The sequence below is a fragment of the Mauremys reevesii genome, linkage group 6 (genome assembly GCF_016161935.1).
Source record: "Mauremys reevesii isolate NIE-2019 linkage group 6, ASM1616193v1, whole genome shotgun sequence".
Classification (NCBI taxonomy): Eukaryota; Metazoa; Chordata; order Testudines; family Geoemydidae; genus Mauremys; species Mauremys reevesii.
This window is the reverse complement of record NC_052628.1, coordinates 19,884,754-19,897,429: the sequence shown is the minus strand read 5'-3', so window position 1 is coordinate 19,897,429 and position 12,676 is coordinate 19,884,754. Positions and strand designations below refer to the sequence as shown.

The 12,676-nt window shown below is 40.7% G+C and overlaps 1 protein-coding gene across 1 annotated transcript; it reads right to left on the bottom strand.

The window, feature by feature from the left end:
* Positions 1–5,962: 5,962 nt before the first annotated feature.
* Positions 5,963–12,450, bottom strand: ST8SIA3 (ST8 alpha-N-acetyl-neuraminide alpha-2,8-sialyltransferase 3). The gene is made up of 4 exons (XM_039542762.1): positions 11,999–12,450; positions 10,478–10,600; positions 7,518–8,075; positions 5,963–6,591 (listed from the first exon to the last, which is right to left on the bottom strand). The coding sequence occupies exons 1-4, from the start codon at positions 12,175–12,177 to the stop codon at positions 6,309–6,311; spliced, it is 1,143 nt and encodes a 380-aa protein (XP_039398696.1). The 5' UTR covers positions 12,178–12,450; the 3' UTR covers positions 5,963–6,308.
* Between the last annotated feature and the right edge of the window lie 226 nt (positions 12,451–12,676).

The window sequence follows — 12,676 nt, the reverse complement described above, 5'->3', positions numbered from 1 at the left end:
ATCACAGTAGTGCTTATCAAACCACAGTCTGTTTTCAAGGGGAAAATTCAAATGCCCAGAGTGGATCTCACCCCTGATAGAACTCTTGGGAGTTCTTTTCCTATGGAGAGAGCAGAACTTGGAGTCTAGTTCCACTGTGTATCTCTGAGAGGAGACTTTCGTCCTACAGTACCATAACTTCACTGCAAAGGAGAGTGGGGAGAGAGAAACAGGCTGTAAGGGAGGCAACATTGTTTAAACTAAACAAATTCAGCCCTGGTATAAGTGGCACAACTCCATAGTCTACTTCCTTCAACAATTAGGGATATAGTTTCAGAAGAGTGACCTCCCTTTTACAGAGTCGTTTGTTCCCATAATTTTTGCACTTGCAATTTATTTTGTGGGTGCAAAAGAGCAGGCACAGAAACAGAATCCAGTCCTCAGATGAAAATAATAGCAAGCAAAATTATAAGAAAAAAAGCTGGAGATTACAGCTGTGTGGACACTGGAATTTCCACTTTACACAGGATTTTGAGTTTTCAACATTTGTTGTTGTTCTGATAAAGAAAGAAATCTGAACATTTCAGAATTCTTTGCAGAAGAAAATTTCAGAAAAAAAAGAATTGGGGCTGAATGAAATGTTTTGTTTCAATTTTGGCTTTTTACTTTATATTATATTATAATATATATGTAATATATAATACAAAATATAAAATTGAAACAAACACCATTTCAAAGGGAAAAACTGAAACATTTTGTTCTGAAAATGTCAAAATGGGACATGTTAACATTTTAGAAACTTTTTTCCTTTTTTTTTCAACACAATTTTATGAAGCATTTTGATTTCAGTGGAACCTCTTTTTCCAATGGAAAATGGGTCCATTGAAGTTTTTCTGACTAGCTCTACTGGAGAAATAAATCCACTTTCTGAACAGGAAATGGTAGAGCAGTGCAGAACAAAACTCCAGATCAGGACACCAACCCAAAATAGAGATTCAGATCCAAATGTTGCCACTATACTAAATAGTGGAATTCATGGTGAACTCTGATAGCATGGGACCCCATAGTGAAGTGGATTTAGAGCTGAAATTATTTCAATACACTGAAATGTACCAGATAAAGTTTTGGATCTAGAGAATTCCTCCTTGGAGTGATGCTGCACTGTGAAAAAATGATGACTTTATTATAAGAAGGTCCACTACATTTGAAAAGATTCTGATATTCTTATTCAGATTCAGTAATACCGTACTCCATGGGTATTCCCATTGAAGTCAATGAAAAGAAGACAGTGGAATAACCCATGCAGTAAGGTGATCTTAAACGAGAATAAAGGTGTTGGAATCTGGCCCTAAATAGATTGCTCCCCTTTGTGAAAATGTCTCTTGAAGATGCTCTATGTGATTGGATGGAAAGAACATTCATTTAGACATTCATTTAGATGAGTGCATATTTGCTTGTGATTACATCTAATTAAATTCATTAGTAATCTAAACTTGTACATAACTATGTACCTAACTTGCACATAACTATGTTATGTAAACAATGTACAGTAGCCAAACATTGACATTGTTGGCCAATATAATTTCTTATTGTTGAGAGCCAGCAACTGAAAAATATATACAACATATTGGCCTCAGCATTAAAACAAATATGATGCTAATTGTTCATATTTACTTAATTAGATTAAAATTATAGTTTCCCACTGTTTAAATTAATAATCCGTCACGTAACTAAAATGCCAGCTACCAACTATGAACCTTCCTGCAATATTTCCTGTTCTCCAGTGACTGAGTTCCACACTGTACAAAATATGATACAATGTTTATAGAATTAGGTGTGTATTGGTGGCTGTGTGTGTATATTAAATTAGACTAAGAATATTCTGTTATACATAGCAGTGAATTAAGAATGGATTTAACTTCCACAGTGAACACACACATACTGTACAATCCAATAGTAAAGTACATTGGAAAAGATTAATTGACGTACCTAGTTAATAATTAGTGCAGAACCTTACCCTTCATAACTCTCATTCTTCCTTTTTGAAAAATATGTAAATAATGTTTTCACCTTCCTTAGACACAGGCACCCAGAAAAAGACAATTGCTCAGAACTTAATTCTTGGGCTGTTGCTCCTCTCTTACTCTCTCTGCACCCTGAGCTGCGATAACTGGGCTTACAAATTTACCTGAATTGTGAGTTCCACTGTAAAAAGTCAGTGTAAGTTCATAAGATGTCACAGTAGCAACAAATGTGGATGGGAAAAGGTACAAAATGGAGAAAGACTGAATTAGTCCATACAAAAAGGCCTACTGATATAACTCAAGGACTGTGTTAAGATCCTGTGTGTAAGCAAGAAAAGTGTGGAACCAGAAATTAGTGAACCAAAATTGTTGTGCCAGAAGTAGGCCTAGTTGGTGGATGAAATAATGAGAGGATGTACTATTCCACCCATTATTCCTTTTCGGGGTCTTTAAAAGAAAAAGACTTTGGGGAGAAAAATTGCTACTGGAGCAAACTTCACCATCATGGCTGCCACCCACCATCTCCTGGGCCTTCATCATCCTGATCTTGAGAGATGTCCTGACCAGACCAGGCCAGAGAGAGAGAGACCCAGAACATATCACCACCTCTACGTGGCTCCAGCGAATCCCAGACACTATCTGGGATGAAATAGGTTCAAACTTTAACAATAGTATCAGGAACAACAGCTCTAGCCCATCTCAACGATCTTCATCAATTTTTTCCCAAAAGGACAATTATCATCATTTTTGGTACCATCTAATGACTATCAAACAAAGATTTTTCTTCCTTCTAAAAATTCTCTTCAGCTAAAGGGAAAGGGAACAAGGGATGTTGTTAACATGAAAACCTTACTTAATACTTTACATTTTGCATCCTTTAACTATTTTTCTCTCTTTGCTGTATCTTTAATAAAAGGTTAAAAGGAATATGTAATAATGTGGTTGCCATGGTACTAAGCAGGCTGAGGTTTCTGTATACCAAACCCCAAACCTTGTTGAACACTGTTTAATATTGGACAGTGACTGGATTATGCTAACACATTTAACCCATCTATTCCATTTAAATTAATAGAACACTCCCCACACTCTTTCCTTAGTCACAATAACACCTCACTTTGCAAGGCATCATATGGCAATTTCTCCCAAAAGACACAGCAATGCCACTCCATGGCTAGAAGAAAGTGGTCTGTACATCCCACTGGACTTCAGGAGTACCATAGCAATCACACCCACAGTGTAACATGGCAGATTAGGAGTTACAAGGGATAGGTCCAATCCTGAAGACCTTTACTCATCTGACTTCACTAGGACTAGTCCGAAGGTAGAGGTTTGCAGGGCTGGGCCCTAGCTCCTTAACCTAGGTATTGTATATCTTAGTATGTAAGATCTTTGGGGGCAGGGACTGTCTTTTTGTCCTGTGTTGGAACAGTGGCTAGCACAATGGAGAACTAATCCCTGACTGGGGACCCCACATGCTACTGCAATGCAAATAATAAATAAAAAAGCAATAATGAATCATATGGAGCCACGATACATTGGTACCTCACCACTATCAGGCCACTTAATAATAACACCTGTAATAAGTAATACTCTAGTGTGTGAATTCTTAAGAATACCGAGCAGGACAGACAAAGATATCAGGAAAGCAGATGCAGGCTTACACAACTGGGCAAGAAACTTTAGCAATAATGTGATTTCTAAACAGGAGAGCGTGAAGTCATCCATTAACACCATGATGGCATATTCTATACTCTGTGAGTTTGGATATAGGCTAACCTCCTCCTGAACACTTTCAGTTTTAAGTTTCTATTTACAAAACAAAACCAGCAAATTTTTGGTGATTTATGTCCTCTCCACCAATCAAAGAAGAATTTTGAAAATGGTTTCAAAACTCTTGCTGTTTCAGGATCTCCATTCAGTGAATCCTTCACTGGTGGAAATACCACTTTAAGAACACTGCATAGCACGGACTGAGTTTGATGATGCAAAGTCAGCTACATAGAATTTGCTTTTCCACCAGAGGCATTGGGATTCAGAGTTTTTTAAAGTTGTTGCAAGGTGGCTCCATGTTCCCCTCACATGGGAATCCTGAGAGAGGTGAAAGCTTAGAAATGGAGCTAACACTCCCATTAACCTGATTAGGGCCAGAATTTCACCCTAACTCTCAGGCAGATTTTCACTCAGGAAAGAACTGAGGGAGAAATTCCTATTGAAATCAAAGGCAAAACTCCCACTGAGTTCATTAGGGTCAGCATTTCACCATGGATGCTTAGGGGAGTATGCTAAATAAAGCAGTGGTCCCCATTTCCATCCTTCACCAGTCCTGCCATGGCCCTCTCGAGCCAAGGTGCAAAGGTTTCAGTGGATTCCATGGAGGAGGGAGAACATTCCTCACTGATTAGAACATTCTTTATATTACCCTGGAGTTTTCCTTTCTTAAATTCTATTTCTACTTTGTAGATAAAGAATCTTGGAAAAATTAAGGTAGCAGCATGTGTGATGTTTTACATCTTTAGCACAGATACCTCAGGGCTTAGTTATTCTTCACTTAAAGCCATACAAAATAATATAAAATTGTTAGAATATTTTAAGGTATAATGGTTTTATTTTAAAAATATTAGAATCAATTGGCCTGAGACATAATGGCCAACATTTTCAAACTTAGGCCCCAAAAGTTACATCCCTACATAAGTTGATTGATTTTCAAAGTGGTTTAGAAATCTGCATCTCCCATGGACTTCAGTGAATGTTTATTTACCTACATATGGAATTAGGTGATTAACTTTTGGCACCTACATTTGAAAATTTTAGCCAGTAATTTTAATCTGTTTGTTGGCATTGAGCTTATCCTCACTGCTCCCAAATAAAAAACCTATCCAAGATTTTTGTCGAATTACATTTCATCATTACACTTTTTTTTTAGACAACTATATACACTTGTCCAGGAGCAATGTAATGGTTACCCTGGTTTCTGCACATCTTTTTTAGGGGGACATGAGGAGGGAACAACAAGATGGGGTATAGCATTTCCAATATGGATGCCACTTTTGGAACATAACACAATGTATCACAGTGACCCAAACACATAGAATAACTATGCTTGAGGTACAGTAGCACTAAAAGGAAAAAGAAACAATGTATGTGAAAATCTAATTTAAATCTTGAGCCCTGATGCTGTAATGAGATCTGCATGGGTGGACTCCAGAGGCCACACAGAACTCTTTGCAGGACTAGAGCTTTGGTTGGTAGTGCAATGGACCATGAAGTGGAAAATCTGTTTCTTGCAGTGGCTTTAGAATATGTGGGTTAGGCTTGTGAAGACTGGGAGTGCAGCAACAACACTGATGAAGGGGAGTTTAGAAATAGAAGAGCCTAGGTCAAAGAGACTATTACAAATTGTGCTCCTCCTCCAAAGGATCTATATTCCTAAAATCACTGCCAGCCCCCTTTGGGGATGTTTGGATAGGATTAGGAAGGGCCCTTCCTTGGATGCCTGGGGTCTCCTCATAACGGAATAGAATTTTTTTTTTAAATTGTATTAATAATCTTGATACATTAATTTTAAAATCAAATAGCCAAATTCTGTTACACTGATGTTAATTCAACATTCCCATTGATTTAAATGGGTCCACCTCTAGGATTTGTCTCAAACTGAATTAAAACATTGAAGTAACCTAAGAACAATTTATGTATCTAGCTATGACAAGGCCCATCACTTTAATACTATTCCTAGGAAAATGTAAAATAGAAGACCACAGATGATATGCAAGCTGTGAAAATCAGAGTCCGTTCTAAAGAACTAGAACTTGATAGTAAATGAAAATGTTAATTAGCTTTCTCCAATTAGCCATGGCAACATGTGTATGTTTCACTGCTAATAGTAATAGCTGTAAGATAAGCAAAATATTTTAAACTAACGGTTCTAATTCTAATCTCCATGGAACATTAAAATTTGGAGGTTAGAGGCATTTAGTGTAATGTTAAAATATATATATATGTATATATGAAAATATTTTAAAACATGTATTTAGTAGCATATCTATAAATGCAAAATATCTATCTTAAATAGTTTAAACTTTCCTGGTCCATGAATAGTGTTGGTACGTTTTGATAAACACTTCTGCATTGCTAAATATGCTGAAACCTTTTGATGAGTTGTGATAAGGGTGATTAAAAAGCATCTTTATATTATGGAAAATATTTTAGGTTTTTTTCTTTTTTTTTTTAGAATTATATTTTAAAGAATGTTTAATTCAGTTTTGGGCACTTTTTAAACAATCATTTGGCACTTCAAGTTTTAAGTTCTTAGGCACAATGTGACAAAGTCAGTTTAGTTAGTCCTTCACCATGCATTTTGTAGAGCAGCTGGAATTCTGCAGGCAGCTGGTGGGACTCCTGCCACTTGGTAGTGAACTTTGTTCCTTTTTTATCGTAGTAATGGTATGGGAGGTCTTCCCTGGTGTTAGGATCAAATCCAAATGGCCAAAACCCATACAAGTGGATCTCTTCACATATTGCAGAAGCAAGGGTATACATAAGAATACCTGTGCTCAGTCGCTTGGGTGACAAATGTTTATTTTTCCAGTACCTGTGAAATAATAAGCAGAGGCTGATTCAGGTACAAATTCTGTATATGACCATTTATAAGAAATCAGGATGGTGGGTGGAGAATGTCAATATTCATAAGTGATCATATGAATAATATTAGGGTTACTATTCAGGTTAGGCCTTATTAAAACAGCATGAGTATAACACTGTTACTGAAAACGCTATCCTTGCACAAGTTTATCACATATTTTTTTGTGCCTCTCTGCAATGGTGCCCATTAGGACATTGGTTTGTTAGTCCCCAATACTGCAAAGTATTCCCTGTCTGCAGAAAGATCCCTTCACTTTTGCAGAACTCCATTGACACCATCTAGGCTACACATGGGCTTCTGTTTGCCAATGTGGAGGCAACTGCAGGATCATGGTCTTAGGGTTAAATTAACCCTTGTGCAGACAGCCATTACAAGGCTATGCACTACTTATGCCAGTATTATTGCATTGTATTTACAGTCTTCAACCTGAACAAGAGTGCCTAGAATTTAAACTACTCTGAACTGCAACCCTGCTTATGTCAAGTCACCTTGTTTATATGATGACTCTGGCTATAGGCTGGCTTATAATACTTACAGCAAAGGTTGATGGTGCTCTAGTGCTATATTCATCGTGTGATTCACCCTTGTGCAGTGGGACAGCACAAAACCCATGCAACCACTTACATCCCAGTAATGCTGAATTAAATGCCACGTTGACCTTGTGCTACTCTTTTGCATGGGGGGAATTTCACCTTAAGGGACGAATTGTGCTTCTCATTGAAGTCAATGGCAAAACTTCAATTGCCTTCAATGGGAGCAGGATTAGGTTCTAACCTTTAGACATTGCACATCAGGTGAATTGTAAATGAAAAATCAATAAAGTAGTTGATTAGTGATATATGTTTCAATGAGGGAAATACATGAAAAATACAAACCTGTTGACATGCTGCATTATATTTCCTGGCCAAGCCAGCTGGACCTTTAATTGCCCTCTATGCTCAACAAAGAAGTCAACCAATGTTCTTGTAACAGTTGCTGAAGTGTGGAAGAAAAAAGCTGGGATCCAAAGAATGGCCCCATCAAGCTTTTTTAAACTTAGAAAAAAGTTATTGCGATCCTGAATGGTCAAAAGATTGTTGTAATACTTTTCCAGGATGCTGGGATTGAAGGTTGTAAGGTTGGTTTTCCTTCCAACATCTTTTTGGAAAGCCTCAGTTGGAGCAAAGTTGCAACGAAAAACAAAATCAGACTTATCTATTTCTTGTCCACACTGACTCCCTGTAAGGATTCCACTATTTCCAACAACAGCACAAATGTTATAATGCTTATTCAAGACAGGTGAGACATCTGGAAGCAGTGATCTGAAGTTATTGCTAATAGAGAAAACATACTTATGGCTGGAATAATCATAATGCATCAGCTGTCCAATCCGAACACTATTCTTGGTCAAAGAAAAATTTTTTATTACATCAACATGCTGGAGAATTCCTTGCCTAAAATAAAATACAAAAAACCAAAATAAAACATTTCATTATATTTCTCTCCTTTATACAAAATAGAGGTTTTCTTTCTTATGTCATGATTGGTTTTATTTAAACAACTGGAGTAAAGTTATTCCAGCTGAGGGTTGCAATGCAACAGCTTTCAAATGGATATGAACTGACAAGAGTTGTGAGACCAGATCCTCAATCTTCATAACTCCATTGACTTTAATGGACGGTGCTGATTTGCATCAGCTGAGGATCTGGCCCAGAATAATATCAACATTATAATACTTGATTAATTCTTACGTTTGAGGCATATGATTGTAACTGTGTACTGTTTACATGGGATGAAATTCACTGCTGTGCAGAGCCTCAGCAAAAAGACTAAATCCTATTTAAACCCTAACTTGAGGTCAATGCCTGGGCCTTGTGCTGATCCTCTGGATAGGGGTAAATTTCACCCATGGTAGTGAACTGAAGTGCTTTGGTGAGTCTGGATAGCTCTCATATGCCAAGATGTACTTAAAACAAAATGAAGCAGTCAAGAATATTCAATTGTATTAACAGTAATGTAGCTAAATTTTTAATACAAGTGCTTCTTGTACCTCATTAAGAAGCTTTGAGTCACAAAACAAATGACATTCGACTGTCTCCCCTTATGTAAACATAATACCGTAATAGCTCATTTGAACAAGCAAACTGGAATTTTTAAAAGGGCTATTATGAATCCTAAAAACACTCTGGAATTTCGCCTGCAGTGGATAAAACTAGAAAATGAACCATTACTGCTTTATTTGCTCATGTTTATGAAAAACAAACAACCTCTCTTCCAGCTCGCCATCCTCAAATGTCTAAGCATTAATGGAATCCCAGTGGGTACCCTAATTATCGTCTATTGCTAACAGACAAATGCAAGGCAGATCTTGAGGCATTAACTAACATCAACATAGAGGTGCAGCTGAGCTATTTATTTAAGGGTAGACTGTGCTGCAAGAGCACAGGCCATAGTGGTGGCACATTGCGATGTCATTCCAGGAACACCCCAGGGAAGAACCACAATTTCCTCTCTGGCCCCTGAAGGGTTGTAATTTAGTGTTGAGCTATACCAGCCACAAATTATTTCCCACAGCTCCACACTGCCTCATCTGCTGTGTTGACTAGAGACCAAAGAGTAGAGGGAGTGGAGCCAAAGTTCACCACCTCTCCTACCCATTCCAAGGAAACAGTTAGTGGACACATTGCTCAGCTCTCTCCTTTGTGCCAAAACCCAAGAGTGGGTGGGCTGCACAGGGATGTTAAGAAAGTTCTTACTTCTCTGCCTGGTTGTGTAATCCAAGCCACAATCTAGCCTTTAAAAACACTGGGCAATTTTCAGGCAAAATTTGTATTCTTATAATGACAGGTTTCAGAGTAGCAGCCGTGTTAGTCTGTATCCGCAAAAAAAACCAGGAGTACTTGTGGCACCTTAAAGACTAACAAATTTATTTTAGCATGAGCTTTCGTGACTTCTTCGGATGCATGTTATTGACCCAGATTGTGGCATCAATCTCTAAGCAGAAATCTCCACTGACTGAAGATCAATGGCTAAGCACATATATACATAAAGAAAGAAAGAAGACTGGCCCACCATTCACCAGCATTAGTATCACAAGTTGAAGAAGAGCATCAATGATAGACTAAAAGGCATTTCACCTAATATTAAATTCTTGCAAATGTTGAGTTTTGAGGAAATGAAGGGAACTGAGGAATAATTTCCATTGCCATGTTGTCATCTTGTTAAATGGAATTTGGTGAAGTTGAGATGAAAATCATTATGGAAAGAATTAATTGTAATTGGATCAGAAATGTTTCCATCATGTTCCCCATGTTTTAGACAACCAGAAACAGCTATGGTTACAAAGAAAGACCTAGTCTGCATTTTTACAGAATTACTGGCTGCTAATTGGCTGAGAAGTTTCACTAAAACAATTTTGTGTATTTTAATGAATATAATATTTGATATTTTATATATTGATTCGTAAAGTTTTTTTTAAATTCTCTTGAAATAATAGCAAATTAATTATCATTTTGATAAACCTGGTCACATCCCATTAGTATAACAATAATATTCCATTGTTGTAAAACAGCTTCTGTTCTTTAATGAAATAATAAATTACCCTAAGACAGTGATGTATTTTATTTTGTATATTTTTTTAAACACTTCACCTTGTTGGGAAATGTTCGGACTCACTCTTTGTCTCAAGAGTTCTGGCAAGTTACTCAGAGTTCAGTATTTATAATTACCTGATTATATTTTCTAACTATACACCAACCACAGGTACATACATAGGGAGAAGGATAATTGCACTACATGGGGCTAGACTAGAGCCCCATGCCTAACAAAACAGTCCCTTGGTTTGATTCTCTCTCACCTTTGATGTAAGAATGCTGTTCTATTAAACGTCCATTTGGAAGGCTTTTCCTGCAGCTCGTGTGTCAACGAATTTGTAATTGGTACAAATGAAGGGTCCAGAAACTTCAGTGCAAACTGGGACCTGAAAAACGAGCACGCACGCATGTACACACACACGGAATTAACAAATTGTTCAGGGCTGAGTTTAAAGATTCTGTCTGTTTCAGTGCGGATGACTTAATGGCCAGGGAACTAACTGAGCAAAATCTCCATTTCCCCCGTCATAGTCTGGTCTCCCTGTTTAAATCAATCTGAACGGAGGGGAAGAGAGACTTTACACATTTCTGTGCACTGCAGAATTCATAAAATGGCCGTCAAAAATATTACCGTGCTGGAATTGAAGTCAAATAGATGGGCAGGTTCAGAGCGTAAATCAGCACCACGGACAGCGATCGACCAGCAGGCAGCCTCCAGCAGCCAGCCCCGCTCCCTGGGCCTGGGTTATTATGATAAGAGGGTTCTGCCTGTTCATTTTATTCTGCTTTCATGTCTCTTTTCTCTCTCTCCCTCACCCCCCCAAGCCTCAGAAACTCCAGCAGTTTAACAAGTCTCCTTCCCCTCCACCAGTGTCCCGCATTTCTCTGAGGGATTTGGCTTGTAGGTTGCCCTTGTTCAGAAAGCTCAGCACTGTAGGGTAGGGAAGGGAAGGGAATCTCTCTTCATGTGTCCCCTAGAAGATGCAACGGGCTTTGCACACGGACTGCATCAGCCAGCACAGAGCGTTTCTGAAAGGAGTTCCAGCCCCACCGATATGACCCAGACCCGTTCGCCTCTCGTCGGGCTCAACCCCTCGGATTTCCGGGGGTGCTGCAGTGTGGTCCCCTCGGTACCCCATCAAGTGCAAAGCAGACTCCAAAGCGCCATGCAAGATGGGGATCTGAGCCACTTTTCTCCCTCTCCAGCTGAAGAACAGCAGGCTGGGGAGGAAGGAGAGCTGGGAACCGCTCTGGGTGTTGGGGGTCCAGAGAGCATCTTGTGCCCTGAGCCTGGAGCCCTCTGCCGGGAGTGGCTTTGCGCTGGACCCGGGGCTGGAATCTCCCTGGTGGGGGAAATTGCAAAGTGGGGGAGGGTTGCAAGGGAAGACGTCTGGGGGGGGTGGGGGTGGGACGGGACTCCCAGCCTTTCCCCACCTCAATCCAGGGGACCAGGGCGCCTGCGCCATTAGCTCGCCCCCTGGAATATATATGAACCGGGCGTGGAGCCACCATGATCATCAACTAACATGAGCCTTTCCCCAGGTCAGTCAGCAGCATCCTCCCCACCACACAGACCAAGGGGCCCTGTGGTTTTGGCCGCTGGTGCGAAAGCCCAGAGCAGAGCGAGCACATCGATTGACTCGCAGGGTGCTGTTTCGTTTTAAAAGCAACCCTCAAAGGGTGCCTGGGCGAACGGGGAGAGCCAAGATGCAAGACTCCCCCCCTCCGCCCTCCCGTGTGCATCCACCCGCCTTAAAACGGAGCGAGAAACAGCAGGCACTTACCTGAATCCAGCATGGAACATGTACATTCTGGGCACCCCCGAGCTGGCATATCTGGGAGTGGTGAAGATATTGTCCTTTTTCAGGGACACGTAGCTGATGAGGGATAAGATCAGCAGAGCCACGCTGAGCATCACCAGCCCCAGCACACTAGCCACCCGGACCATTTTGCAATTTCTCATGCCTGGGAAAGCAATGGAGTTGCAAGCGGCGGGGTGGGGTAGGGTGGGGGGATGGGGTGGGGGAGAAGCTAGAGAAACCGGCCCATTGGCGTTACAGCGAGCGAGCTGCGATGGCGCTGTGTGTGTCGCGGGGGGAGGGCGGGGGAGGCAACTCCGAGAGGCAATCCGGAGCCACGGGAGCTGCGAGCGGGCACGAGGCGGAATTACAAATAAAATGGAGGGTTCGGAGCTGCAGGCGGCGCTGAAATGGCAGCCGGCTGCCCGGGGGCTCGGAGGCGCCGCTGCCCCTCAGGCCAGGCCCTTTCCCGCCGGCCGGGCTGGGGGCCGAGCGTTACCGGGCCGTGCGGGCACCGGCGGTAATGAATGAACCGTAGTCTCCCAAAGAGCCTGCGGGGAGCGGCGCTAAGGAACGTAGGAGCCGCGGTGGCCACACGCTGCCTGGTGGGGCTGCCTTCAGATGGGTGGGGAGGGGTGCAGATAGCTATAGGCCCGCGCCTTC